The sequence below is a fragment of the Tinamus guttatus genome, unplaced genomic scaffold (genome assembly GCF_059628265.1).
Source record: "Tinamus guttatus ecotype Peru unplaced genomic scaffold, ASM5962826v1 Tinamus_guttatus_pri_ptg000155l, whole genome shotgun sequence".
Lineage (NCBI taxonomy): Eukaryota > Metazoa > Chordata > Aves > Tinamiformes > Tinamidae > Tinamus > Tinamus guttatus.
The window spans coordinates 1726978-1753649 of NW_028288689.1; the positions used below are offsets into that span (position 1 = coordinate 1726978).

Consider the following 26672-nt stretch of genomic DNA (forward strand, 5'->3'; position numbering starts at 1 on the left):
AATAGTGACTGCCACTCTACAAGGCATTGCAGAGTCAGGTATATTCACTGTTTGCCATGCTGTCATGTACCTCAGCGCATCAAATCCTTACCAGCAGGACTTCTATAAGGCACACAGAATTGGCCACTTGTACACTGGACTTGCAGCAAATCCTGGGCACACACAAAAACACATATGGATGCTGCAGGAACTGTAGGCATTTTCTGTTTACAATAAAAACAACTGTTCAGGACAAAAAGCAGCACTAGTTACTGACTGTATAGAAAATCTGCATTCATGAGTGAGCATGAATCAGTCCAAAAGCTGAGTCAGATGAATCCCGTGCTTTTCCCAGCTGCAGACTGTTCAGTAATTACATATCCCTTTTCCTTACCATTTAATGTGAAAAAGAGTTTTGAGATAGATATTACATGCGGGCTTATGTTAACGAGAGTGGAAGCAACATTTAGCAAATTCTGTTCTTATTCTAAGAGTAAAATACACTATGCAAATGAAATAGAGAGTGGTATAAAATGCTTTAGAAAATATTTTGATTCCCAGCTATTTTTTTTTCTCCAAAATATTTTCATGAAATCTGGAAAGATTCCACAGATCACTAACTTACTAACTGAATTACTTTTTTTCCAAGTTTTTGGCATTCTTTGCAACAGGCACGGAGAAGTTTTCTCCCTTTGAAAAATGCACACAAGACACAAAGATTGTGCTCAACAGGTTTACTCAGACCAGACTCTTAAATGCTCCAGAAAAAGGCACAGATTAAAAGAGACTCTGATGACTCTCTTGAACACAGCAAATGGGGTGTTCTTTATAAGAAAAAAAAAAATACTGCTATGAATTGTATGGGCTGAAAAATTCAAATATTTCTCCCTGGTCCTAATTATCAGCCTTCATTAAAATGGAATTAAATTAAATTGTATAAACATATGAAATAAAGTCTCAGTATTAGGCAGTTTTTCTTTTGTTTCCTCTATGTACAAACCTTAGTATACAATTTTTACTTTTCATTATACATTTACTACATACTCTTTTCCAAACCAAGTCAGAGCAACTGCAAAGTATGTTTCAAAAAAACCACACTGCAGCCAGAAGGAACCCCCCTGCTTTCCTTGCCAGCAGTGCCACGCAGAATTTAGGAAGAGATGATTGTTTATGTGGGAGATCCACTCAAATATAATCATCTTCTACTGGTTCACCATTAACATCACAGTAATGGATGAAGATTGCCACAACACGCTGGAATACACCCTTTTTCATTTGGCGCAGTTCAGAGATCTCTTCTCCTATTGTCTCCATACAGATGTCTGCAGAGAGCTGTCCCTTCCTCCGGGGAGCATAAATAGTAGCTGTGGAAGGCACAAGAAAATAAAAGTTACAATCTTTCCCAGAATACAGCTCACAAATTAATATGTTTTGCAGGAACGGAGCTGGTCTGTGAAAACAAAGCAAATAAATAACATGAAAGCATGTCAGGTAAGCCAGCTAAATAAAGTATCCATTTTTTTCTAATTCAGCCTGTGCACTATACTATAATTCTGAGTCAATGTTAAAAAAGCCATAGAAGTACAAAGCCAAGAGAGCTTCTTCCTCATCTTGAGCTTCATCCCCTCAAACTGGAGCTAGGTAAGCGTACTGCAAGCACACTATCAAAAGCCTTTCCAATTTAACAAACACCTTGATGAAAAATCTTCCTAGTGAAGTACTGAAATATATATATCCCTGCTACCAATGAAGCTAACCACCTCCCACATGAGCCTTAGCAAGTGCCTACTACAGTACTTTCAAGAAAGGCTGCTTAATAGACCCTGAAGTCTACCTCTAGCTTCTGTTCTAACACACTACTATCCTCTTTTCTTCCAAGGTTCAGTGAACTTCTCTCCCCCCTCTTCAGCTTGCTTTAATAACACCTCTAAAAGCAAAAACAGAGGCAGTACTCAAATCCAGTACTTGTCAGAAATGCCAATAAACTCCAAAAGACACAAATTGCTGGGAATACACAGGGGTTTACTGAATGTCAGAATATGTACATCACAACGTTAGTTTTATATGTGTTAGATATACTCCTTACAGCTAAAACAGCCAACTTCATCTTCCTGTCTACACTATGAAACACCACTGGCACAGGATTGTTTTTTTTCTTAAGATTACTCATGTGCTAATACTCTCAACTACAAGTTGGTAAGAAGAATTCTTGTGACTACGACTCAAAGCCACCACAATTTCAGGCTAAGCACCTAAGTGGCTCTCTAATTTTGCCAGTATTAAGCCTCTCCAGATGGTCACTTCAGTACTACACTTGTCCCTTGTTGTCCAGCTCCCAACACGATTATAAAGAGTGATTTACAAACATAGCAAAAGAACTAGAAAATTGAAGAGTAAAGGAACATATTGTCAGCTTGGAAACAAGCAAGAAGTAGAATTTCTTTGAAGATGTCAAAGAGTACTCACTTCTCTCATCATCCTCGAAATCATATCTGGCATAGCTATTTGGCTCTGCTGTTCTAAGTGACCTCAACCACGGGAAGTCAGTAATCATGGAGTAAGGGGCTCCATCCACAATGCCTGAAAGACAGACAGAAGGAGGATACAAGGATGACAACGTCAATTTATGAAGCATCAGCACTCTCACTGTTATCATGCAGGCCTTCACTTTAATGCAGAAAGTACTTTCTCACTTCGGTTCCCCCATTTACACCAAAGGTCTTCCACTTCCCTCACAATTATTATATTTCTTGCAATTCAATGAAATCACAGTAATTTATCTTAGCAGGAGACAGATCAGCCTTCAAATTGTTACAAATGCTCACCTTCTAGAGTGTAAATATCTCTTCCCCAAGGGTACTTAGTATATTTCTTCAGGTCTTCATCAGTTCGTGTAGCTTCAGGGAAGAACTCATATTTAATAAGCTCTCTAGAGGCAAGAAGGAAGACATTACAGCAGATAAGAAATGTGAGGGGTGGAGAGAAAAGAAACAAGTAGGAAATTCTACTATATAACTTTTCTCTTAATGAGACTCAATCCACAGAAATGCTCCAAGACCCTCATGCCACCTCAGTCTGCAATCCCTTGCTCTCAAGAATAACCTCAGAGAATAGCTAAGGTTAGGCAAGAAACCAATTAAGCAATCTCTATGCATAGCCTTCTGTCTCAAAGAACAGTCCACAACAGCTGCAAGTAAGCAAAACATTTTTCTTTTCTTTTTTTTTTTTTTTTCTTCTTAAATGCTTTAATCATTTCAATTAAACAGTGTTTCTGTTTTCATGATTTTTAAGTCGTTGGTAAGAGCCACTGTATACAGCTTACTGCTCCAGCAAATTTTTGCTCTCCGCTAAGGAGCTGAAATTGATTACCCATCTTTCCTCAAAACTAGCATTATTTCTTGGAGCCAGTCTCTCTCTATTATCAATAGGTAAAACTTGTTTTCTCATTTGAAGACTTTCCTCAACCACCCTGATTACTTCAGCACTGACTTGTTACTGTAGTACAGAACACAGCTGTAAAATGAAATTCTGAAATACTGAAATTCTACCACCCAAGCCCACCACTAATAATTCAGTAGCACAGCCAACAATCCAAGCTTCTTATCTGGCTAACAAAAGACACCAAGTCTACAGCTACTAACTGCAGCATCTGAACAGGAATCAGGACCTTTTCTGTACAGCTGCTGAAAGACAGGTACTCACTGGTTAATATTTGCTATTGTGTCCATCCAACTCCGAATGCGCACCTTGTTGCGGACATTAGGCGGGTTACTGAATTCGTGAATTATACAAATGTGGTATGGATAAGGGCCACTAAATATCTTTTGCTCTAAAGTCAGTGTGTCAACCTGTGAAAGAAAGCAGACAAAGATTTGTAACCAACAGAAAGGGATGGAATTTTAAATTTAAGAACAGATATTCAGCAAAACTCACAGATTCAGGGACAAAGCGTCACAAGAAAGCAAGTTTTAACAGCATAATCAAATACACAACTGAGCACAGCTGAACCTTCCTAGAACAGCTTTGCAAATGAATCCTAATGTGGACAGTAGAATTTACAATTTTTCTGATGTGTTTTGCAATTCTGCAACAAATAACAAAAATTTACAAAATTACACTACACTCTCAACTACATTCATTCTCCCAGAAATTGTCTCTTTTTTTAATACTTTTGGCACTACACTCCTGAAGCTAAAGCAATAGATCTAGTTTTAAAGATAAGACAGCTTTTATATTTGGAGAGGCAAACTAAGTCATAGAAAGCTTTACTTTGCAGGACAGAAGCAGCGTTACAGAATAATGCAGAACACTGGTCAGACTGACAAAGTCAAGAAAGCATTCTGCATCTTTCACCAAGTTTTCTTATTACTTGTTGAATGACCTCAACAAGTGACTCAATGCTCACTTCTGCTACGTGTAATCTGGGGGTGGAAAGGGTGGTTCCCAGAGCCACAACTGCCTTGCAACACTGGCTTACATTAATCTAAAGAGGACACAGCTTTCAGTAGTAGTATCCAAAACATTGTCATCATTAAGTCATAAACTTAGGGTGCAAAGGGTTCAAAGGTTTCACATACCTATTCCTATGTTTATGATTATACACAAATATAAACTGCATTGGCATCATCTAAGTTCTTACAGTTATCTATAGTTCTTTAACTAGAATTAATTTAATACAACATGGATTTTTACAATATCTTCTCATTCAATTAATATTGAAGATCATAACATTAAGTCTTAAAATTCATTAACATTCAAGCCCCAGATTCTGCAGTAAAAGCCTTCATGAGATACGGTTTCAATAAACAAGTTTCCCTGAGTTGTGTTACCATAACATTTACATTTTCTCTACGATGCCAAAAGAAGTAAAAGAATCTTGGCAATCTTTCAGATGTGTTCGTGATGAAGAGAGAGCTGACTGTTTACCTGCTGCATTGGTCGAAGATAAATGATCCGATTCCTTTCTGGTGGCATTCTGAGAATCTGATCCAGAACTTGATCCATGTTTAACTTCTTGCACTGGGCATAGTCAAACCGATTGACGACCGGTGCATTTTCTACCTTTAAGTGCTTCAGTACACGGCATCTTGTAGCTATAAATCAGCAAACAAAATCATTAAAGCACAGAGAAATATAACAGAGAAATAATACCAGAAAGACCTGAGGAGTCTCCTTTCAGAGATTTTCAAATCAGACTCAGATAGAAAGCAAATCAGTAATGCAAGCAAAAGACAAATAATGAGTTGCATCATTAGTTGGCAATTTAAATATATTTTAAAAAAATAGAGTAAATGTTCATTTTTTCCACATTCTGATCAAAGATCTTGTCTGTGAAAGCATAGAAGAAATTCTTTTAAGAAACCATTAAATTTAATCTGACTAACAGTGTGATTTTTCCTTTCCTTCCTTTTACAAAATCCCTTGAAATACTTAATGAACTTCCACGATTAAAAACCACCGGCTTAAAAAATCAGATCATACACATAGTTCACAAAGTATTGTGAAGCTCTGTGATAGGAAACAAGCATATTCCCTTTCTAGTAATCCATCATCAAAATTGAGTTAAAATTAAATATATGTTCCAGTAAGTACACTGGAATATAAAAAGGAATACTTTCAGCATTCTCTGCTAAGTCATAATATCTTAAATCAGAAGAGGATGTGCTACTAAGTATAAATATTGCAGGAAATAACGACCCAATGCTTCAAAATAGAATTAGTCTTACGCCTCGAAACGGGAATCTAAGGCAGCTAAAATGCCATAATTTAAAATAGATTTTTATCTTGTCAAGAAGATGATGATATTCTGTCAGTTAAATAATCTATGGAGACAAGAAGAAATAAGAAAAAAAACATGGAACTCAAACTCATTTCATCAACTTCCAATTATTTTATTACGGTCTTTCAATAACCATCTCTATCTTCATAATTGCCATATAATTTTATCTGTTTATTTTTCAGATATTAATCTTTATTAAATCAGTTACAGCTTATAAGACTCTGAAACTGAGAAACACTAATACTTGGTGTTCTAAGCATCAGTCTGATGAATACAAAATAAGCAGCAGACTGGCTTTTATTCTGTTAGAGACTTTTAATGATCCTAGTTGGAGAGAAGGTACCCAATATTTAAAGAAATAGAACGCCTTGAGGTTCTGCATGTCCTGATGACATTAACTACATACCATGTATGAACATCATTTTTGGGCAATCTTTCAGTACCAAGTCTGTTATTCCACAGTTGGTCAAGGTGATTCCAACAAGGTTTTTGGATTTTAAAGTCAGTACCTAGTGTTAAAAAAAGACACACATCTATGAGAGGGTAGAGCAAAGGAAAAAGCTTGATTTAAAGAGACACTGCCAACAATGAAAGCAGCTGCTGTTAGAAACATTAGAAGGATATTAATAGGATGCTTATCTACATACTACAACAAGACATTTGGTGGCAGTGAGAGAAAAAGGCTCTCTGCTCTGACCAGCAGCATCACAAAATATGAAAGAACAACTTAACAAGAAAAAAAAAGTCGTATCACAAGGCAGGATTTTAATCAAAAAGCAGATCTTAAGTACAACTTTTCAGAAACTCTCAGAACTCTCAGAAATTCTACATTAAACTCTACCGCTTCAATTCTATTTTTCACCAGTGTGCCTCAAGAGAGAGCTGGAAATTAAATGCATAATCTATTCAAATCTCTGTCCATTATGAGCTAGAAAAGATAAAATCATCTTCGAGCTTTACAACAAGAGAGGCATAAGCAGAACAGTGTTCTTTCAAAAACAGTATGTTTTAACAAGAAAAAAGACATTTCTGTGTATATTATTTATGTTAATTATAAAATCTAACACACATCTTAATAACCAGGGGGAGAAAAATAAAATTATGGGCCTTTCCTATCCTCCTCTCACTTGACATAGGGGAGAAAAGAAATACACATAGGTTCCCTTGCAGCAGGACTCAAAAGAGAATCCCGATTTAGCCATTCTGAGTCTCACTGTGAAGGACTCTTGCTCATCTGGAATGAGAGCCTCAGATAAGCACCTCTGCTAGAGCAAAACCCACTTTGTGAATTCTCCTTCCACGACCGATCTTCACTGCTGAAGAATTAACTCAAGTTATTAACACGTACAAAGAGCTTCCACCCTCAGTTCAGCAGGTGATTTGCTATGTCATAACCACACTCATAGTTAAAGGCAGTTACATATCCTTTCAGTTACATATCCTTTTTTTAAATTAAGAACACCAGTAGTCTATGCTGTGCTTTCAAAAGGAAATGCCAAAGAATAAAAGGTTTCTTCCGCGCATCAAGAAAAGCACTGTGCAAAGGCAGGACTTGATGCATCATTGTAGCCACAAGCAACTGACAAACCTTAGTAAGCACAGTTTTAGCTTGTACTTTGCTCTTCTTGGGCCAAAGTATTGCTGCACCTGAGATAGGAATTTCCTGCATAAAGATAGGACCAAAGAAAGCAGCAGCATCAGTTATAACTCAGCTAGCTTCTACATCAAACACAAGCTTGTAGCATATCATTGCTCATGAACTCCTGCAGCTGAGAAATCTATAACAGAAGAAAAAGACCTTACTTGAACATGATCATCCTCAATAACCGGGTCGCTCGTGCTTGTGGACTTGTCAGCTGTTCTTTTCCGCTTTGTGGTTTGTCTTGGCTTTGGCTTGGCCACCTCTGGAAACAGAAAAACAGAAAATCTTTTGTTTGTTTGCATTCTAGGAAAACAGCAGAGGAATTTCCTAACTAGCACTTCTAATAAGACTAAGTATTTGTTAAATGAATCAAAATACCTGTCAGGCTTGAAAAAAAACTGTGTAGCCTTCCTAATACAAAAAGCATTTTCAGGTTCGTTGACAAAATAATTCATGTGAAGTAAAGCACAAGAATGCTGAGACTAGTAGACCAACATCACTCAGCGAGAAAGACGCAGAGTCAAGAGAGGAACAGATGCTGGATTGTGAGGTTAGACTTGGTTTGCTACAACAAACAAAACACTCTTGACAAATACAAGAACCAAAGTAGTTGGAAAGCTTTAAATAATAGAAATAATATTCTTCAAAGTCTGCTCGTCACTAAGCTTCACCTAATGTAAAAGAAGCCCAAATTAAAAAAAAAAAAAAAAAGAGGTCTCATTTGTGCATTTGTGAGCTATTTTAATAAAAGTGAAACTTCAGCTTTTACTTGTAAACAGATGGCATGTTTACAAAGATCAAGATAAAAATGCAAAATATTAGAGACAATACACTTTATTAGAAAAATCATGTCATCAATCTGAGATTCACTTAGCTATAGAATAGCTTCCTAGGTGATTTAAGTTTTATTAACACTTGGAAAATTAAGAGAAATTGGAGAGAGAATTCTGTGTTTGAATCACTCCATGTTAACAAATAAAAAAAATGATTACTTCAGTCTTTCCTACTTCCTAAACACATAGTTCTAACTAGCATATTTAATTTTTCAGTTTCATTTTACTTGCCAGATATCCTCAGCAATGAATCCTGAATATACAAAGTAAGTGTGAAATGTCTTATGAAAAAATAAGATGATTATTTTGGTAAGGAAGTATACTAAGAAGAAACAGAAGGTGTCAGCAAGCTCCCCTCTCACATCTATTTTTCCTTGTCAGTTCCTTCATTACAGTCAGAGGTTTTTGTTTGTTTTGTTGTTCTTATCTTGGTTTATATGATGTGAAATGCACTCTAATAAAAAGACAATTTTCAACAAGCTTGATGATCATGCCTTATCATAGAATCATAGAATGCTTAAGGTTGGAAGGGACCTCTAGAGGTCACCTAGTCCAACCCCCCTGCACATGCAGGGTCACCTAGAGCACGTGGCACAGGACTGCGTCCAAGCGGGTTTGAAGATCTCCAGAGAAGGAGACTCCACAACCTCTCTGGGCAGCCTGTTCCAGTGCTCTGTCACTCTCACTGTCAAGAAATTTTTCCTCAAGTTCCTGTGGAACTTTTGGTGCTTCAGTTTGTGACCATTACCTCTAGTTCTGTCGCGGGCCACCAGTGAAAAGAGGCCAGCACCATCCTCCTCACTGCCTCCCTTGAGGTACTTCTAGACACTGCTCAGGTCCCCTCTCAGCCTTCTCTTCTCCAGGCTGAACAGGCCCAGCTCCCTCAGCCTCTCCTCATAGGGCAGATGTTCCAGGCCCCTGATCATCCTTGTGGCCCTGTGCTGGACTCTCTCCAGCAGCTCCACATCCCTCTTGTCCTGTGGAGCCCAGAACTGGACACAATACTCCAGATGCGGCCTCACCAGGGCTGAGTAGAGGGGCAGGATCACCTCCCTTGACCTGCTGGAGACACCCTTGTTAACACATCCCAGGATCCCATTGGCCTTCTTGGCCATGAGGGCACACTGCTGCCTCATGTCAACTTGTCGTCCACCATGACACCCAGGTCCCTCTCTGCAGAGCTGCTCTCCAGAAGGTCGGTCCCCAGCCTGTATTGGTGTCTGGGGTTATTCCTCCCCAGGTGCAGAACCTTGCACTTGGCCTTGTTGAATTGCATGAGGTTTTTTTACTGCCCAGTCTGTCCAGGTCTCTCTGGATGGCAGTGCAGCCCTCTGGGGTATCAGCTACTCCTCCCAGTTAGGTACAATCAGCAAACTTGCTGAGGGAGCACTCTGTGCCTTCATCCAGGTCATTGATGAATAAATTGAACAGGACTGGACCAAGGACTGACCCCTGGGGGACCCCGCTAGCTACAGGCCTCCAACTAGACTCTGCACTGCTGATCACCACCCTCTGAACTCTGCCATCCAGCCAGTTCCTAATCCACCTCACTGTCCACTCATCTATCCCACACCGAGGAGCTTGCCCAGGAGGATGTTGTGAGGAACCATGTCAAAAGCCTTGGTGAAGTCGAGATAGACGAAATCCACCGCTCTCCCCTCATCTATCCAGCTGGTCATTCCATCATAGAAGGCTATCAGGTTAGTCGAGCAAGATTTCCCCTTGGTGAATCCATGCTGACAACCCTTGAGCACCTTCTTGTCCTCCATGTGCCTGGAGACAACGGACAGTATGAGCCGTTCCATCACTTTTCCAGGGACGGAGGTGAGGCTCACTGGCCTGTAGTTGCCTGGGTCCTCCTTCTCGCCTTTTTTGAAGACTGAAGTCCTCCAGCACCTCCCCCATTCTCCAGGATCTTTCAAAGATGATGGAGAGCGGCTTAGCTATGACCTCTGCCAGCTCCCGCAGAACTCTGGGGTGCATCCCATCAGGGCCCACGGATTTATAGGTATCGAGTTTCCTTAGGTGCTCTCTGACCCAATCTTCCCCTACCCAGGGCAAGTCTTCCTCTCTCCAGGGTGAGAGAGGTGCTTTACGTACATGGAAGTAGAATCTAAGATGCAGGCGTACACTCTTCCACCCATTGTACAGCTCATTATGACTTTCTTTACTTGCTCACAAAGTATCAGTTATTAATTCCCGGCCTCTCGCTGAGATCTTACATATCTGCTCTCTTCTTCCTTTTTGGAAGGAAGGATTTTAATGGGGGAGAGAATCTTATATTTGAATGACAGCCTTCACAAACACTCAAAAAGTCACAACTGGTCTTCAAATGAGCAAACCTAACACCATTTAGTATGGTAAGGGTCACATGCACAACATATTTGCAAAGAAAAAAGTCATTGGCATTCTTTTTTACAAAGAGATTCATTAATTTACTTAGCCATGTCAGTGAAATCTCCTCCACTGATATACTTACCCTTTAATAATTAATCCATAACATGAATGCTTAATTTTATTAACTGTGTGGTTTCATGCCAGCACAGTATTTACCCAGAAATGAACATACGGTCATGGTTCATACCTGACTCTGACACCAGAGGGACATGGGACAGCTTGCTTCTAGCTCTCGTGAGCGGCCGGCGTGGATACTCTTCTTTATGCTCCACCTCATAGTTCCTGGTCTGTGAGCCAGTGCTCTCCTCCTCAGGGGCAGGCCCACAAGCACTCCCACTAGTCCTCTCATCACTCGCCTCAACTGAAGACTCACAGTTTGGCAGAGTCCTAAGTGCAAAATCTGACTTAGTGCTGTTTGGTCCACTTCTGCAGGCTCCACTTGTGGATGGACACTCCCCATCACAACACCCACTAGTCCTCCGCGGCGTGTCCTGAGGCTTATAGCAGGAACACCTGGAACAAACAGAGCTCTCCTCAGCCTCTCTCTCAGCGGAGCCTTCGCTCTTACAAGGGGAGCAGACGCACTGCCTGGATTCATCTGCAGTCGCTGGACTGGCGCCAGCACAGTGGCTATTAGCAGTCTGTGCACAGTCAGGGCTAGGAGAAGCAGCACTGCAGGAGGTGGATGTTCCAGTTGATCCTGTAGCATTAGTGCAAGCTGGGTAAGAATCTTTGCTTTTGCTCCGGTCAGGTATGTCACTTGCTGCTTTCATGTCTGCTTTAATCTGCTCGCTCGTTACTTGACAGCCTTTCTCACAGCTGCTTTCCTCGGTGTGGAACTGCTTTGTCTGGACCACTTGGCTGGCACTGCACCTCTTCCGCAGGGGCGTCTTGCCTTTGCCACTCACTGTTAACGAAAGTTAAGCATGAGAGAACAAGGGAAGAAACCTAGCATACTGTTTAAATAAATGCTGAGTGCTACTCTGCTAGTTGCTACTTAAAATAAAAGGCAGCCTAGAGGCTAGAGACAAATCCTGTGGGGACCATTTTGGCATCACAACTCTCTGATGCTGCATAAACGGAAGATAATTCCATCAACTACTCAATTTCTACAATGCCCTGAAGCTAATTTTGTAGTGATATGCCACTGCGTCTGCTAGTAAGTGAGGTACATATTCACTAGAGAGGCTAATTCTTTCATACAGCAGCTCACTTGTTAAAAAGGTCAAAGAACAAAAATATGAAAAATAAAAAATAAAAAACACTGTATGTAGACTTTCATTTTGTTAAACATAAGGAATCTGAAGAATTAAGTAATAATGTAGATGTGGCTGAACTTTGTTTTTATTAGCAACCTTAGTTTCAGTTCTGGGTATGAAAATGGTGTGAATAGCTAGTATTAGTCTCACCTTACAGTTGAATTTAAAAAAGCATAGCAAATAGTGCCCAAATAAAGATCAGAACTTAAATGTCTACTCCATCTTAACAGTCTCATTCAGTTAAACTAAGCATTAACCAGTTAGTCTAAAACACATTAGGAGCACTACAAAAGTTTCCCAACTTAGCCTTTAGCTACTACAGGTTATTTCAACCTCAAACAAGAACTGACCTTTATAGGACAGCACTCTACAAGTTTCCGAGTTGAAACCACCAGTCTTGAAGTGTACCAAAATGACAGGGGGGATGATGTACAGGGAATACATTATTTATAAGCAGCAATCTAATGGTTTCATTACAGCTTTGATTTGCCCTGGCTTTGCAGAAATAAAACTAGTATTAGGCCATTAAGTTTCCCAGTCCTTGACAAAATAGGAAATTTTATGCTAATGGCTTAGCTAAACATTCATTAAGTCTTAATAAATATGTACTTCATCTGTCAATTGCATATAATTTATAATTCCACCTTGACTTCTTCCTTACTTGCATACATCACTTAGAATTTAAACTGCAAGAAATAGTAAGCTGTGTTGTTGGAAAAGCAGTACTTCCTATGGCATCAGACACAGGAGCCAGAGTTGGTTTCATGGATGTGCAGCTTATAGCTATAAATCCTACAAGAGACAGACGGCCCTTCCCTATATCCTACAATAGACGGGAAGCCTCGTCCTATTTCTATATTCACCATACTACCATGATGCCCCAAGCACCCAGCTCTGAAGGACGTCACTGAACAAGCGCTGCTCAATGGTGAAGAACAGAGTACTGGACATCACCCTGAACTCCGACTTCCAAAGTTCCCATAAAGACAAAATCCCCTTAAAGTATCCCCATGGGGGACCACTTGCAAATCTAGAGCAGCTACAAGTTTCTGCAGACACAGTAGTGGAGTGCTACCATTTTTGATTTGCTTCCCCACAGTGACTACATGATCAGAGTGCTTAGAGAGATGTGCTTCTACATCTCCATGCTAGCACTGTAATAGGAAGGAGGAGCAAACAAATAAGCATGAATTACACAAAGCTGGAAAACTGCATTCAGTTTTTTAGCTGGAAAACTGAAGCTTAAGAATAAATTCTGCCTAGCAGCAACCAGCCCTTACCCAACTCTTTCACACCTGAAGGCTCTCTAGTTTCCACTGGATCTCTGGCTTTCTCTTCTCCATCTGAGTAATTCTGTGCAATGCTGTTAGTGATGCAGGTTCTCGATGTCCCCATGTTTTCTTCCTCATCCTCACTGTCTGAATCATGGACAGTAATAGGTGCTGCTTTCACAACAGGCTGAATGCCACTTGGTCCTGAAAACAGCAGAAAAGTGCTAAAAGTTCGTATTAAGAGTTACACAGGTGTTAGAGCACTGAAGAACTAGGAACTTCTAGGAAAAGTGACAAGAAGAGATGAATTCGGCTGAGCTTGGCCACCCTTTTAATTTAGCCTTCTTTCTGGAGAAGAGTCATTGAACCCCAAAACATAGCACTCTAGCTAGCAGGGGGAATAGTGTGTCAACTATAAGACAAAACGTAGGCTTTCCATAATGTTTCTATTTCAGAATATTTTAAATTCTTCCACAACAGTAAAAGTAATTGCAACCAGTCCTTGAAACCTCCAGGAAAGAGACAGGAATGTTGAGCAGGACAACTGCAATTATCCTTCACCCACAGTAGTGGGTAAGATCCTCTCTGAACAAGTAGTAGGAGTAGACAAGAAAGGGCCCAGAAAATTCATCAGCCCTTCCCCTAATGGCATGTGGACACTTTATTAGTTACTGCTCTTATCTAAAACCAAAAGCATGACCCAGTCACAATGACTTACCTGATCACAAAAAACAGTACAAGAAACCAACCTGCTCAGGAACTATCTTGAGAAAGTGAACGTATCTGGGACACTGTGTGCCACTCAGTATTACTGCCATTTATCTACTAGGCAAGCATGTTGGCCAGCAAATGGCAGATACAAAAGCAATCAAGACTGCTTAATGGATGTCACCAACACAAGTTAAATGAACATCAGAGCAAGCTGTTCTGGCTAGAATGCAACTAGAAAGATATTCCAAGAGTTGCAGTGAAAGTGAAGCCACTAACAGCAGCATCAGAACAAAACAGGCTTATTCAGGTATTTTGAGGCTCCTGTTCTACTCAACACAAAAATAAGCTTTTAAAACCAACATCTCGTGCTCCATATGCAGAAGCAAATGGAAAACTTTAAAAGCAGATTTAAAATACAATAAAATTTGTTTGCAGCATTGTGCTGTGCTAGCAACATTTCAAATGCACCAGACATCCACGTTCAAAAAAAAATTCAAAAATCACATTTACACCTCTCAAAAAAGGAATTCTGAAAAGTAACTTCCTTCTAAAACTGAAATTACCTGCTTGCTCTTCATCGACCTCCATAGGAACAACAGCCTGGCTTTGAGCAGGGACCTCATTCTGGCTTTGCACAACAGCCACTCCTTCTTCTTGTGCCACCTCCTCCATTTCATTCAATGCTGAAAAGATTGAGATAATATCGACAGGAGGAAATGAAAGGAACAGAACCCATAGGCCTATCAGATGAATTCAACTGGTATCCACTAAGGCAACAAAGAGATACCAAGAAATAAGTAACAGCTGCCTTGTGAGTCTCAAAAGATGCACAGAGCTTCTCATGAATTTCTTCTACCTCTTCTCCTTAGCAAAGGCCCCAGCCTAAATTCTGAGTTTACTTTTCCACAGTTTTTGCTCCTCAAAAGTCATGCACTACTGCAGTAAGCAGTACCTCAAAGATTTCTATATTTATTCCTTCATATGACTTCCCTGGTAAAGCTTAAAAATATACCTGTAATATAAAAATATACCTGTGATGCACTCCCAAACCCCAGAGTGGCCTAGAAAACCACTTTCATAGATAAGTATCATGCCGATACTTTAAGCTGGTAACATCTGTACTACAGTAAGTTACTCTGCAATATGCCTGTATTAGCTATAAGACAAAATACAAAGATGCTTTTATCATCTGCAGAGATATCAGAGGCATGCAGACAGCCTTCAGAAAAGCTTTAAATTACATACCAAGAGCTGTAAGAGTAATAATTTTAATGCATACTCATATCTTATGTAGGCTCTTATGTAAATAGCAATGCTAAGCACTCCCTGCAAAAGTTCAGAGATTAGTGGTTACCCTCGGCTGCAATTTGCTGTTCTTCAGCCTGCCCATCTTGCCGCAACTCATTCTCCTCATTCTGGTCATTCGGGTGGTGGTGATTGTTGTGGTGGATGTTGGGATTATTGTTATTCTGGTGGTTATTGTTGTTGTCGTTGTCATTGTTAGAGTTCTGGTTACTGACCAAGGCAGATGAGACGCCAATCCCTGTGCCTGCACTTAGGCCAACACGAGCACAACCCTGAAACAAAGAACAGCTATATTGATTGGGAACACTGGTACTTACCTACACAACACATCCTAATGCCAACAAAAGACACACTGTGTCAGTATTATCTAGGATAGCAGAACAACATGCACACGTTGGACAAAGGACCTAATTCTAGTATTTGCTTACGCTACACATTGTGGAGGTTGGTCCAAGTTTGGCCACCAAAAAAAAAAAAAAATAGCATCTACTAAAGAAAGAAGGGAAATTATGTGCTATGTGATCGTTATAGTTCAACACAGATAGGAAGTTATAATTCTCAAGTCTTCCCAAAACACAGGGACCTCAAGATAGGCCACTGTGAGAGGGAAAAAAAAACATTTTTCTATGCAATCAGTACTCATTGCAACTGTTAGGAAGACTTACATGTTACAACACAGGGAGACAAGAGTGAAGAAATAAAATCTCCAAGCTTTGAAAGCACTCAACTACAGGAACAATAATTCCCCCCCTTTTTTTTTTCTCCCCTCTCTCTCAATAATTATGCAGCTGGTGAAAGTCCTTAGCATTGTGAACAGGTCCCTAGACATGAGAAAGTAATCATATAAAAAGCATCAGTAAAATCAAACTGCATCAGAGAATGACAGAAACAGAGTCCGATCGACCTTATTTTCTCATTGTACGTTAATTCACCACCATGCCTCCTATTCACAAAAGAAATTGCAATGCTCTTTCTCATACAGTATATTGATAGCATATGCAAACCCAAGTCATTCACTTAACAATCATAATTTTAAAAGCATATGTAAACAACGGAAGTTTGAAAGTTTTAGATGAGCTGGTAACATTAAAATGCAAAAGCATATATTGAAGGGCTCACCTTAGGGGGTTCACGGAACATCTGGTCAAGAGAAATAAATTCTAAGCTTGGCAATAACTCAATGAATTGACTGAAAGAATCCAGTTTTATGGCATGGCATCGCACCAGGGTGAGGTCAACCAGTCGAGTCCATCTTGAATGATCTGCAGAAGAGGAAAAGATGCATTTCTTGGAAAACTTCTACCTCACTTCTTCTCCATTATAACCTTTCCAGATTTGAGACTGGGAATCTTTCGTATCTACACTGACAGTTATCAGCATCATTATGGTTCCAAACCCCACCTCATCTCTCTCAGCTTCTACGAAATAGAATAAGCAATAGCAGAGAGGAAGAAAACAAACAAAAACACTACTATGTTTTTATCCCCCATTATATCCCACCAATTTTTAGGTTTTAATAAAGGAAGCAAGTGAATTCTGTAACTGACTAAATTTGTTATACCGTGTTAACCTGCATATAGTTCCTATGAATAATGTCACATGTCATTCTATCATATTATTCTATGGTTACACAAAATGAGTTTGCATTTCCAGGTTTATTTTATAATATATATATTATATATATATTATATATATATATACACACACACACACCCCCAAGTGAACCCTATTCCCTTTTCACCGATCTCTAGTACTTTTATCATTTCTCCAAACAGAAAAACAAAAATCAAAAAGCCACACACAGTTTACAATCTCCTTACCAGACCTACAAGGATCAGAATTCAAGCAGTATTAATTACTTGAAATACGCGTATCAGAAGTGGGATAAACTTTGTGATGTTTTGCTACACTAAGGACTTCTTCCTCACAAATCAATGCAACTAAACATTTACATATGGAACTCCATACACGAAACATGCATGCAGCCAATAAATCTTGCAGACTTGTGCAAGTACATTTCACCACCTCAAGCTTTCCTTTTAACCTCACTATTATGCTTTTTCAATGGGCAGTTTTAAACGAAAAGGTTGGATTCCATGCTTCATGTGCTTTTCAAACTACCTCTCTAAAATTTTAAAAGTGTACCATACCTGTGATCCAATTATTTGGGTTGTGTAGATGTGGGCAGTTGTAAATTACCAGATACTTGATGCAAGAAAACACTTCATTTACAGCTTTCATACCAATGTCTGTAATAATTCCTGGATTTTCAACCACATCAGCCAAGCCATACTTCACTAAGTCCCCATTTGTCATTTTACCTATGGAAAAGAGAACAGCAAATACAGCAATACATTTTAGCAATGTGCTTTTTACAGCATGGTTTTCCAATTCCATATTTAGTCCAGTTTGGACTAAACAGATCATATAATTTCTTCATCTCAGTAAAGCTGAGACTTTGCCACATTCAGTGAGATTCAGAATGTGAAGGTGAAAAAATATATATACACATAAACAAATATATGGCTGTATAAGATCCAGAACCTCAATAGCTGCATATTTATATTATTTTAATGGTTCTTAGAAAATTATTAAAAACAAATTTATTTTAATCTAGTATTTGCCAAACAATTTAAGGATTTTAAAAAAATGTCATACACTGTAGTAAAAACTCATCAACATATCCTAGATGAAGAGTTTCAAATTGTGGGAATTCCAGTTCTGCCATCTTCAGAGCAGAAAAAACACCATCTTTGGTTAAGGAAGGCTGGATCCGCACTTCATGCAACCTGAAATCAATCAAATATGGTTCATATTAAAAGGTGCTCCAAATCACAATTGCTATAGAGGCCACTCAACAAGAGGCTCTCTGGTAGCAGAATGAAAATAATATTTAATAATAGCAGCAATAACAGGTTACTTGCATCTCCATAGCTCTACCTGATAGCTACGGAGCAGTATCAGTCACTGAGCTTACTACAACGCTAATAGCAATGAACTCTTTTCAGAAAAGACAGAATACCGAGAACAAGGTTTATGACAAAGTGAGTCAGCAGGAGACAGACTCTAATTATTTTTCTAGCCACAGAATATTCTTGTCATATAAAATTTACAAATTCTTTGCTCTTTAAACTTTTAAAGGTTGTTCAGCTTCATAATGCTCTGAAACTTCATTACAAAGATGATTATTTTGACAAAGAGAAAAGGAAAATTTGAGGGGCCATACCTTCGTGCAGCAGTTATGATGAGGTAGCCAAGATCCACTTCAAGGGCGTTCTTGCAAGCTCCCAGAACTATAGTGTGCAAATTTCTAAAACCACCTGACAAACAAAAGCCATTCTTTTACTTTAGTCACAGATCATGACCTTAAACTTTTAAACTTAAGAAAACACCTTTTTCTATAAGCACACTGATATAAAATATATTTACATCCAGCTTTCTCAAAATCTGCCAGCTACACTCACCAATAAATGCAATTAAAAAGGTTAACTTATTAGTCAAAAGATAATTCCAGGTAAAACATTAAAACGATACGCAGTGCAGAGCTACACCACAGATTATTGCAACCAGGTATCTTTGCAACCAAGAAAGGGCATATCACAGAAAGAAAACCTAAGCCTCGTGCGCCTCAAGTAATTTTTTTTTCCTTCTGTTCAAGTGCAGGATTGTACCTGATCTCCAGCTATCTTCTACCACATGCTGGATAAGTCCTCCAAGAAAAGGTACACGAACGAGTTCTAAATGCTCCAAATTTCGGGCAGAAGCCAAGCCCGTCACTAAGGGGACATACTTCAAAGAATTTGTAGGTCCTACAAGGAACAGACCAATACAAAGAAAATTGTTCACTTAATAAAACTGGTTATATGGTGCTAAGTCAAAGATACTCATATCAATCCATCTGAATCAGAAAGTGAACAGAAACATGTAGCACCGAAAACAATAGACAAGAGGAGTACATTTCCATCAAGCGTCACGAACGAAACAATGTAATCTTCTGGAATATTGCATAACAACAACAACAACAAAAAAAAAAAACCCAAATACTAAGATTTACATCTGCAGCTTTAACAGTATTAGATCTTCTACATGCCAAAACATCCCTTCTTTAAATGAAGTCCTTTCTCTTACCTGCACAATTCCTCATGACAAAGGTGCGTAAGCTGATACAAAGGAAATCTTTAAAAGGTTGTGGTTTGGTGAGTCTCACCCACTTCAAATAAAGGTGCCTCAGCATTGGGATACAAGGAATTTCAGGGACATTCACTCCTAATAACAAAATAAAAGTTCAAGTCACATACAATTTAAATATGCTTTCAAGTATAAATTCTAAGCTAGGTTACTCAAAATTCATTACCTTGGCTTTAAAAGTTGCTTTCTTTGCTACTGCAAGCATGGGAAGAATCATGACTTTTCTAAACACGAGTTCTTCACCTCAGATTGTGAATACAGTATATTAGCATTTATGCTTTGGACCTGCTATCGTATAACTAATAATTTAAAAATGCTACATGTCAAACTTGCTCCATGGAAAAGAATGACAATCTCACAAAATTTCACAGCCTTTATATTTATATTAAGGCTAGTTAATTTACTTACCTACTAAGTGCAAAGTCTGAATTTTAGCTCCTATAGGAATTTTCAGTTTATTCTCAGGAGGGATTGGAAAAGCACCGTTACGATTACGAAACTTCCCTAAAATGTGCACTTGTGGCATGTACGTCCAAATAGCTTCCACCAGCTCCAGATGAGAGGTCTCAACACCCTGGAGAAAAGCAAGCAAAGCAAATGCTCTAACAGCAGTTTAAACAACAGTATTCTTTTAATTGTGTGAGCCTGTTAGTAATGCACAACCTAACACAGTGTGTAATTTGTGCAGAAATACTTGTCTTTACAAAAGCAGAAGCATCAGTTTCAGTTCACTGCTGGATTTAAAACACCTGTGATTCCCACTGTTGTAAATTTTCAAATGAACATTGGTTTAAGTTGCTTCACATTTGCAGATGTGGTCAGAATTAACTGCTACTCTGTACAGTGAGGTCTGAATACAAAAGCCCTATGAACATACCAACAATGTGTCCCTATTTCTCCCGCACTAGGGATCATCTCAGCCGTTGAAAGATGTTCTCTCTCGAGTCTGACCACTCACCAGCAGATTTGGACAGGCCTGCAAAGCCTCTAAAACTCCAGGAATGCTGAAAGCTTCATGGCCACGGACCCTGCGTCTTTCAAGATACCTGGGATGAAGACCATAAAGTTGTTCAATGTCTGGCATCTTCCTCAGCAGCGTTAGGAAACTGGAATCAGTGAAACCTAAGATGACAATAAGACATTTGGCATTTGTGTGACAGTGGGTAGCTAGCTGTAAAGGGAAAGCCAGTATGTTGTTCTCATTGTACGGCAGTACAATTTCTACAGTGTCAGAAGATGCACTCAGTGAAGCAACAGTTTGTCTTCCATCTCCATGGAAGACTATGACCTAAATTATGACCCAAATATTCTTCTGCCTTGAATTTTGCAGGCTTGCTGTGTGTGTTGTCCAGGGCAGCTACATGGTTACAGAGTTAACTAAATCTCTCCCTTCTGAGATGAAGCACCTCTAAAAGCTGTCAGACTGCAGGCCTCTATCTTTCCTGGAATCCATTTATCAAGTCTCTGGCTTAAAAAAATGCCCAACTGGTTCAGTAATCTGCAGCTCTTCACTATTCACCACAGTTCACAACTCCCAAAGAAATGAGACAGTTTCTTAGAACAAAGGATTGCTTTATTCTAACATGACACAAGACAAGGTTTTTAAAGCACTGCTTAATATTAAGATAAATGTAAGTATAGATAAGTCTGATATCAGGTAGATGGCTAAACCTTATAAACATAACTTTGCAGAGTTTCTAATTCTTAGAATTCACTCATTTTCTCTCTCTCCCCCAACACAAACCCCAGCAGTGTATTTTAAATCCAACAGAAATCCTAATACTCACAGGGTTGACCTAGGTTGCCAAATTTATCTATTGATCTGAAGATGGCTTGAGGTGTGACATCAAAACTTATTTATTCTTACATTGTTAAGTGTTGGCAGATGAGTTGCTCTCTCATTCCATTGTATTTTTTCCTGCCTGCATGCAAACAGCCTCTTCTTGGATTAACCCTTGGATTAACTCCCTTACAATAATCAGACAAACACAGATTGTATTTACAGATTGCTACAGAGAATCCCCATTTCTGCTACAGCAATATTCAATATATACATATATATTTATATATACATACACGTATATACAGACATATAATTTTTCCAAACCACTTAAGGAAGCCACCCAAATCTCACAAAAGCCATAAGGAATTAAATATCTAACTCTTTTTACTGCATTTGGAAAATTTACCCTGCATGTGTCAGCATCAGTAGCAGTATAGTATGGCTTAACACCAGATGAATGCTGTATCTTAAGTGAGTGCATTACTCACCAGTGGGCATGTATTCCCACCAGCGGCCTGCACATAAATCCACAACTTTCACCACTCGCAGATACAGGGTGACTGCTTCCTTCAGCTTCCGGGACAGGCATTCCATGCACATGATATCCTGCAAGGGAAGGTACCTTTGGGAGAGGAAAAAACACCCCTCTGATTTATTGAAAGCAGATCCGTTTGAACTTCTTCCAAACTAAGTAACATCCCAAGAATGACTACATGAAGTCAGACATTTCTAACATCCAAAATATTAATTCAAACAGAATTTTAGGACGCAGCTCTAGTAAGATATGAATTTATAGTTATGCAGAAGCACCTAGCATTTTTGACACAGAATGCAGGATATTTGAGTTACAAAAATACAGAAATTTAAACTTGGCAGTTGCTTCAGTTCTCTAATAAATACTTCTGACTAAAACAGCCACATTTGCTACAATGGTTTCTACACAGCATAATTAAAGGTATTTTCATTTTCTAGTACATATTGTACTCAATTTACAGATTCTCTGGGGGAACAATTGTTCTTAAAAGAAAATTCAGCAGGACATTGTGTCTTGCATATAATTGGCATGGGAGAAGGATCATCTTGGAGAAGGACAGGGCTGTAGGGGAAATTCATCATCAAGATGAATCATCAATATTCACTCATCCAGATGTTTTACTGCATGCACTATGAATTGGATGCAGTAATTTCAAAATGTGTTTCTTGGCTATTATATCTGCAATGAGATCAATAATTAAGCACCTGCTACATACCAGTCAAAATTAAATCACACCACCTTTTTTTATTAATTATTTTTTCATGCCACCATTCATGACATTCACATAAGTTAATTGTCAAAGGGGCCAAATGACTCCTGCAACTGAAAGATTGTTTCTCTCTCTTTTTTATTTACCACTTTACACCTTCTACACATACAGTTTCTGAATATTACATGGCACAAACATCAGTACAGGAAAGCATAGGACAGAGGAGAAAAAAAACAGAAAACATTATGAACATTAAAAAAAAATCAATTTCTCATAAGTTTCTCACCTAAAGATGTGGCAAAGCACCTCGTGGGACAGCTGGTTCATGTAATCTTTTGGCTCATCAGGTTTGCTAGACTCAGCGCCTTCCCTGTTCACTGAGCATGGTTTCACATTTTTCCGCCTGGGACCCATATTTGCAATGGTTTCTGATGAAAAGAAACAGTCAGTATGTTACACAAAATCAGTGCAACCAAAAGAGAAAAGGGGCATAGAGTAGAGGAGAACAGGGCAGTTAAGGTTAGCTTACCAAAACAAACAACAGCAACAAACTAAACAACAAAACCTCTCAGTAAAGACTGATGCTAGTACAGTCACACTGAATTAGCTAAGAAAGATTTCACCAGGAAGTTACAACTCGACTCCTGCATGAGGTCTGAGACTAACATAGCAAATGAATCAGACAAACCAGAAAGCCCCCCGGAGTAAGGCCAATGGATAAAGGGAAGATCACCAGAAGTCTAATCCAAGATCACTTCTTACATAGTTTCTTTACATTTCAGAGAATAAAATGTCTTCAGAGGTACCATCCATGCACGAGCTGATCAAGACAAGTCACAGCAAAGCTGTGCTAAGACTACATTACCAAGCAAATACCAACAAAACACGTTCCACTGACATAGAAAGCAAACAGCCCACATCTACCAGACATAGTATGATGCATGTATGTTTGTATTCATTTAATAACAAAAAACCTACTCCTACCAACCTTTCCTGAAAAATGTCTTATTAAAAGGTCTCAAACTAGCTCTTCTTAAAAGAACGGTAAATGAAACACTGATGTTACTAAGCTAGAGATCAAAGTTCCAAAAAATAAAATCTTGCCTCAGCAGCCATGCAGAATATCATCTCCCCAATTCCGTTTACTGAAAAAGCCGATTAACATGTTCTGTCTCTTATTGTTCCAACAGCATAATACTTTGACAGACTGAAATAACAATGATACGTTTTACTATTTAAAAGCAGACAAACTAAACATAAGAAATAACAAATAAAAAATAAAAACAAATATAAGTTTAATACTAACATTAAACTAGCTGAGTTAAAAGCCCATGCGAACAAATGGTCTGAGAAATGCCTTCATTACTGTGTTTAGCTGAAGAATGCTTTTTGTTAAGTAGGGTAAAGTACCATTAGTTCAGCAAACCTGTTTAACAGGTTAACACCAAAATTCAGAGGATGAAGGAAAATATTAAAATGACAGATTCTGGAAAGCTTCAGTTTTCAAAGCTTCATATCATAGGTGCATGGCACCCGAGTAGAAAGACAATACGAAATGGAAAAAAATTGCTTTCTCCAACCCATATGATTTTTATGCTGGCACAAAACTTGAAAATTAAAAAAAAAAGTGCTTTCACACATTTTCAAATGCATTTTATATGATTAAATCTGTGTTGTCACAGTTAACTTTGTTTAAAATGGTAGCAGTTCGGTATTTCTCTGCAATACTACATTTTGTTATTCCCAAAAAGGATAATGTAATACTCTTTAACCACACAAAACCTGAAGTTGACTTAGAAATATTTATGAGATTTTTACTTTTTAAAATAAGTCAAAACCTAAAGAGTACTACATGGATTCCAGGAAGATACCACCTTATCACTTAATTTATGCACACAGCAGCATACAACTGACTCTAGATTAACACAGATATACAACATAGGGTTGTGTTAAGTGGAGTTTTAAAAGATAGAAAGAGTATGCCATATAAGGCATGAGGAAATTAAGGTTTACATAGACAGACTGGCACAGGGAGAGAAGAAAGAGAGAGGGAGAAAAAAAAAAAAAAAAAGGAAAATCCAGTGAGATTTAGAGGCAACTCACACAGCTTTCCCCACGGGTTTGGCCTGTAGATTAGCTTGCTTCCCTCAACCCCTACCACTAAGAAAAAGTGGAAATGAAGATTTTCACGCCTCTTACAGCCGTAGCCTCTCTGAAGTTGCGAAATACGTGTTCTGCTGAATCCTATTTTTGACCTAGCACAGCCACCCCTATCGCCTCGTTCTGCACTAACACGACCCTATAAAACAAACAGCTCCGCTGTGTAACAACGTAGGCAGAACAGGTCAGTCCTCCCCTGCTAAAACAGCCCACGAGTCTCTTTAGCTTCTCCATGGGGACCAAGTCACCCAGGGAGCAGCTAAAAGGCCCCGGGGACGTCCCGAGCCGCAGGCCGGGGGACCCAGGCGTCCCGCGGCGGCAACGGCCGCGCTAGCCGCCGGGGCAACGGGTGGGCTCAAAGGCCGCGCTTCGCGGGGGCATCTTCCTTAAAATGAGGGGGGAAAAGGCCAAGTTCGCCCGTGCCGAAGTGAGGGGCGACAAGTGGAGGCCTCCTCGGGGCCTGCTCTGCCCCGGCGGCTCTTGGGCGCGCCCCGCTGCCGCCGCAGGCCCGGGCCGGCCGCGGCCCTCCCGCCGCCACTTCCCTCGGGGCTGTCACAGCGCAGGACGGGCCCGGCGCCTCCGGGCAGCGGAGGACGGGGTCTAGGAGGGACAGCACGGGACAGGACACGAGAGAGGCGCCTCTCCGCCGCGCCGGGCCCACCAGCCGCGGCGGGACGAGCACAGCCCGGGGGGCGCCGCAGCCCCCAGCGCAGAGCCCCCGCCATCCCTCCTCCTTCTCCTCCTCCGCCCGGCCCCCGCCGGCCCCTACCTGCCCTCAGCGCCGCCCTGTTATTGTGGCCGCGGGGGAGGGATAACCCCGGCAGCGCCGCCCGCCGCCCCTTCCGCCAGCGCCGCCGCCGCGCTTCCGGCACCGCCGCCGCGCCCCGCCGCCATCTTAGCGTGGCGGAGCGTTCCTGCCGCCATGTTGGGAGCGGCGCCCGTCCGCCATCTTGAGTGTGTCGGCCCTGCGCGCCCGGGCCGCGCTGAGGCGCGGGGAGGCGACGTCGCCGCGGCCGCCTCTGCCAGAACGCGTGAAGCGGGACTTACACCTTCAATTTACTTTGGTGCTACTCATATTTATCCCATCTGTGAAATGTCTTCAGGAAAGGCCTCCTTTTAGCTCTTCCTCCTGGGTGCTGAAAGCAGTTCTCACAGTTGGAGTGAAGGAACTGCTCTGTTGAAGTATTACTCTCATTGACACCTCTGCCAGCTTCAATATCATCGGTGATGCCCATGGAGAACACAGCGGGGCACCTACTGTGTAATGTCTTGGGCAATCTTAGCCACTCACAGCCTGTTTGCTGCCGTGTGAAGTGGTGTATGCTCTTGAAATAAGACTTCTTCCTAACAAAAAAAAAACCCACTAAACATTAGAAAACAAATGAGAGAATGAGAACCACAAACAAATGAAAAATCAGGAAAAAAAAAAAAAGAAACATAGGAGAGAGCAGCAGCTGACGTAGTAACGGGAACACATGGAGGACTGAGTGAACATCAGGAAGTTGAAAGAGGAGCTGGTGCCGCTGAGGCTGTTGCTGGACACAGAACTTCAGCTGTGCAGAACATTGGGAAGGCTCTGTGCTTGGCAAGCAGTGTAGGTTTAAGCCCCTCAACACCAAGTTTTAGATCCCAAACTATAAAGAAAGTAGGCAAAAAAAAAAAAAGCCAAATAGTGCAGTTCATTTTATAGCAGGATGTAAGTCGCATAATGCTGGGGTGAGAGCATTATTTTCCCCCCTTGAAAGTACACTTAGAGGCAATAAGATTTCAAAAAGAGACAAGAGAAGCTTAATTGAATAAAGGAATTTGGGCAGGGCAGTTCTGTTAATCTTAGAGATAAACCATCGAGGATTAGGTGGTTACAAACATAATAGAAACAGAAACCTCCTCCTTTTCTTATGGAAGATACCCAGTAACTTATCATTAAACAGATCAATTAAATGTGGTTCATTATCAGAGTCGAAGATAGATAGATGGTTGGTCCTACTTCCTCTTTTCTTCACTGCTACATTTGATGATTTGTAGCTTAAGACAAGTCAAGGATATTTAAAAAAGAACCTGAAGCAAAGCAATTAGAAACCAGAGATACAGAGCAGCCATCAAGAGAGTATATTATAAAAA

At 40.0% G+C, this 26672-nt stretch overlaps 1 protein-coding gene across 3 annotated transcripts; it reads right to left on the bottom strand.

Moving 5' to 3' along the window:
• Positions 1-698: 698 nt before the first annotated feature.
• FBXO38 (F-box protein 38) lies at positions 699-25409 on the bottom strand. Of its 3 annotated transcripts, none has more exons than XM_088522589.1 (22): positions 25321-25409; positions 22678-22819; positions 21636-21769; positions 20323-20486; positions 19773-19938; positions 19305-19442; positions 18848-18985; positions 18403-18496; positions 17835-17965; positions 17327-17497; positions 16296-16438; positions 15226-15448; positions 14435-14554; positions 13185-13364; positions 10818-11537; positions 7562-7662; positions 6165-6267; positions 4906-5072; positions 3682-3827; positions 2805-2908; positions 2446-2559; positions 699-1343 (listed from the first exon to the last, which is right to left on the bottom strand). In XM_088522589.1, the coding sequence occupies exons 2-22, from the start codon at positions 22803-22805 to the stop codon at positions 1165-1167; spliced, it is 3564 nt and encodes a 1187-aa protein (XP_088378715.1). In that variant the 5' UTR covers positions 22806-22819; positions 25321-25409; the 3' UTR covers positions 699-1164. The 3 variants fall into 3 exon arrangements, with proteins under 3 accessions (XP_088378715.1, XP_088378714.1, XP_010224012.2); XM_088522588.1 differs by having other exon boundaries at positions 13170-13364; XM_010225710.2 differs by lacking the exon at positions 25321-25409 and having other exon boundaries at positions 13170-13364; positions 21636-21753; positions 22678-22794.
• Between the last annotated feature and the right edge of the window lie 1263 nt (positions 25410-26672).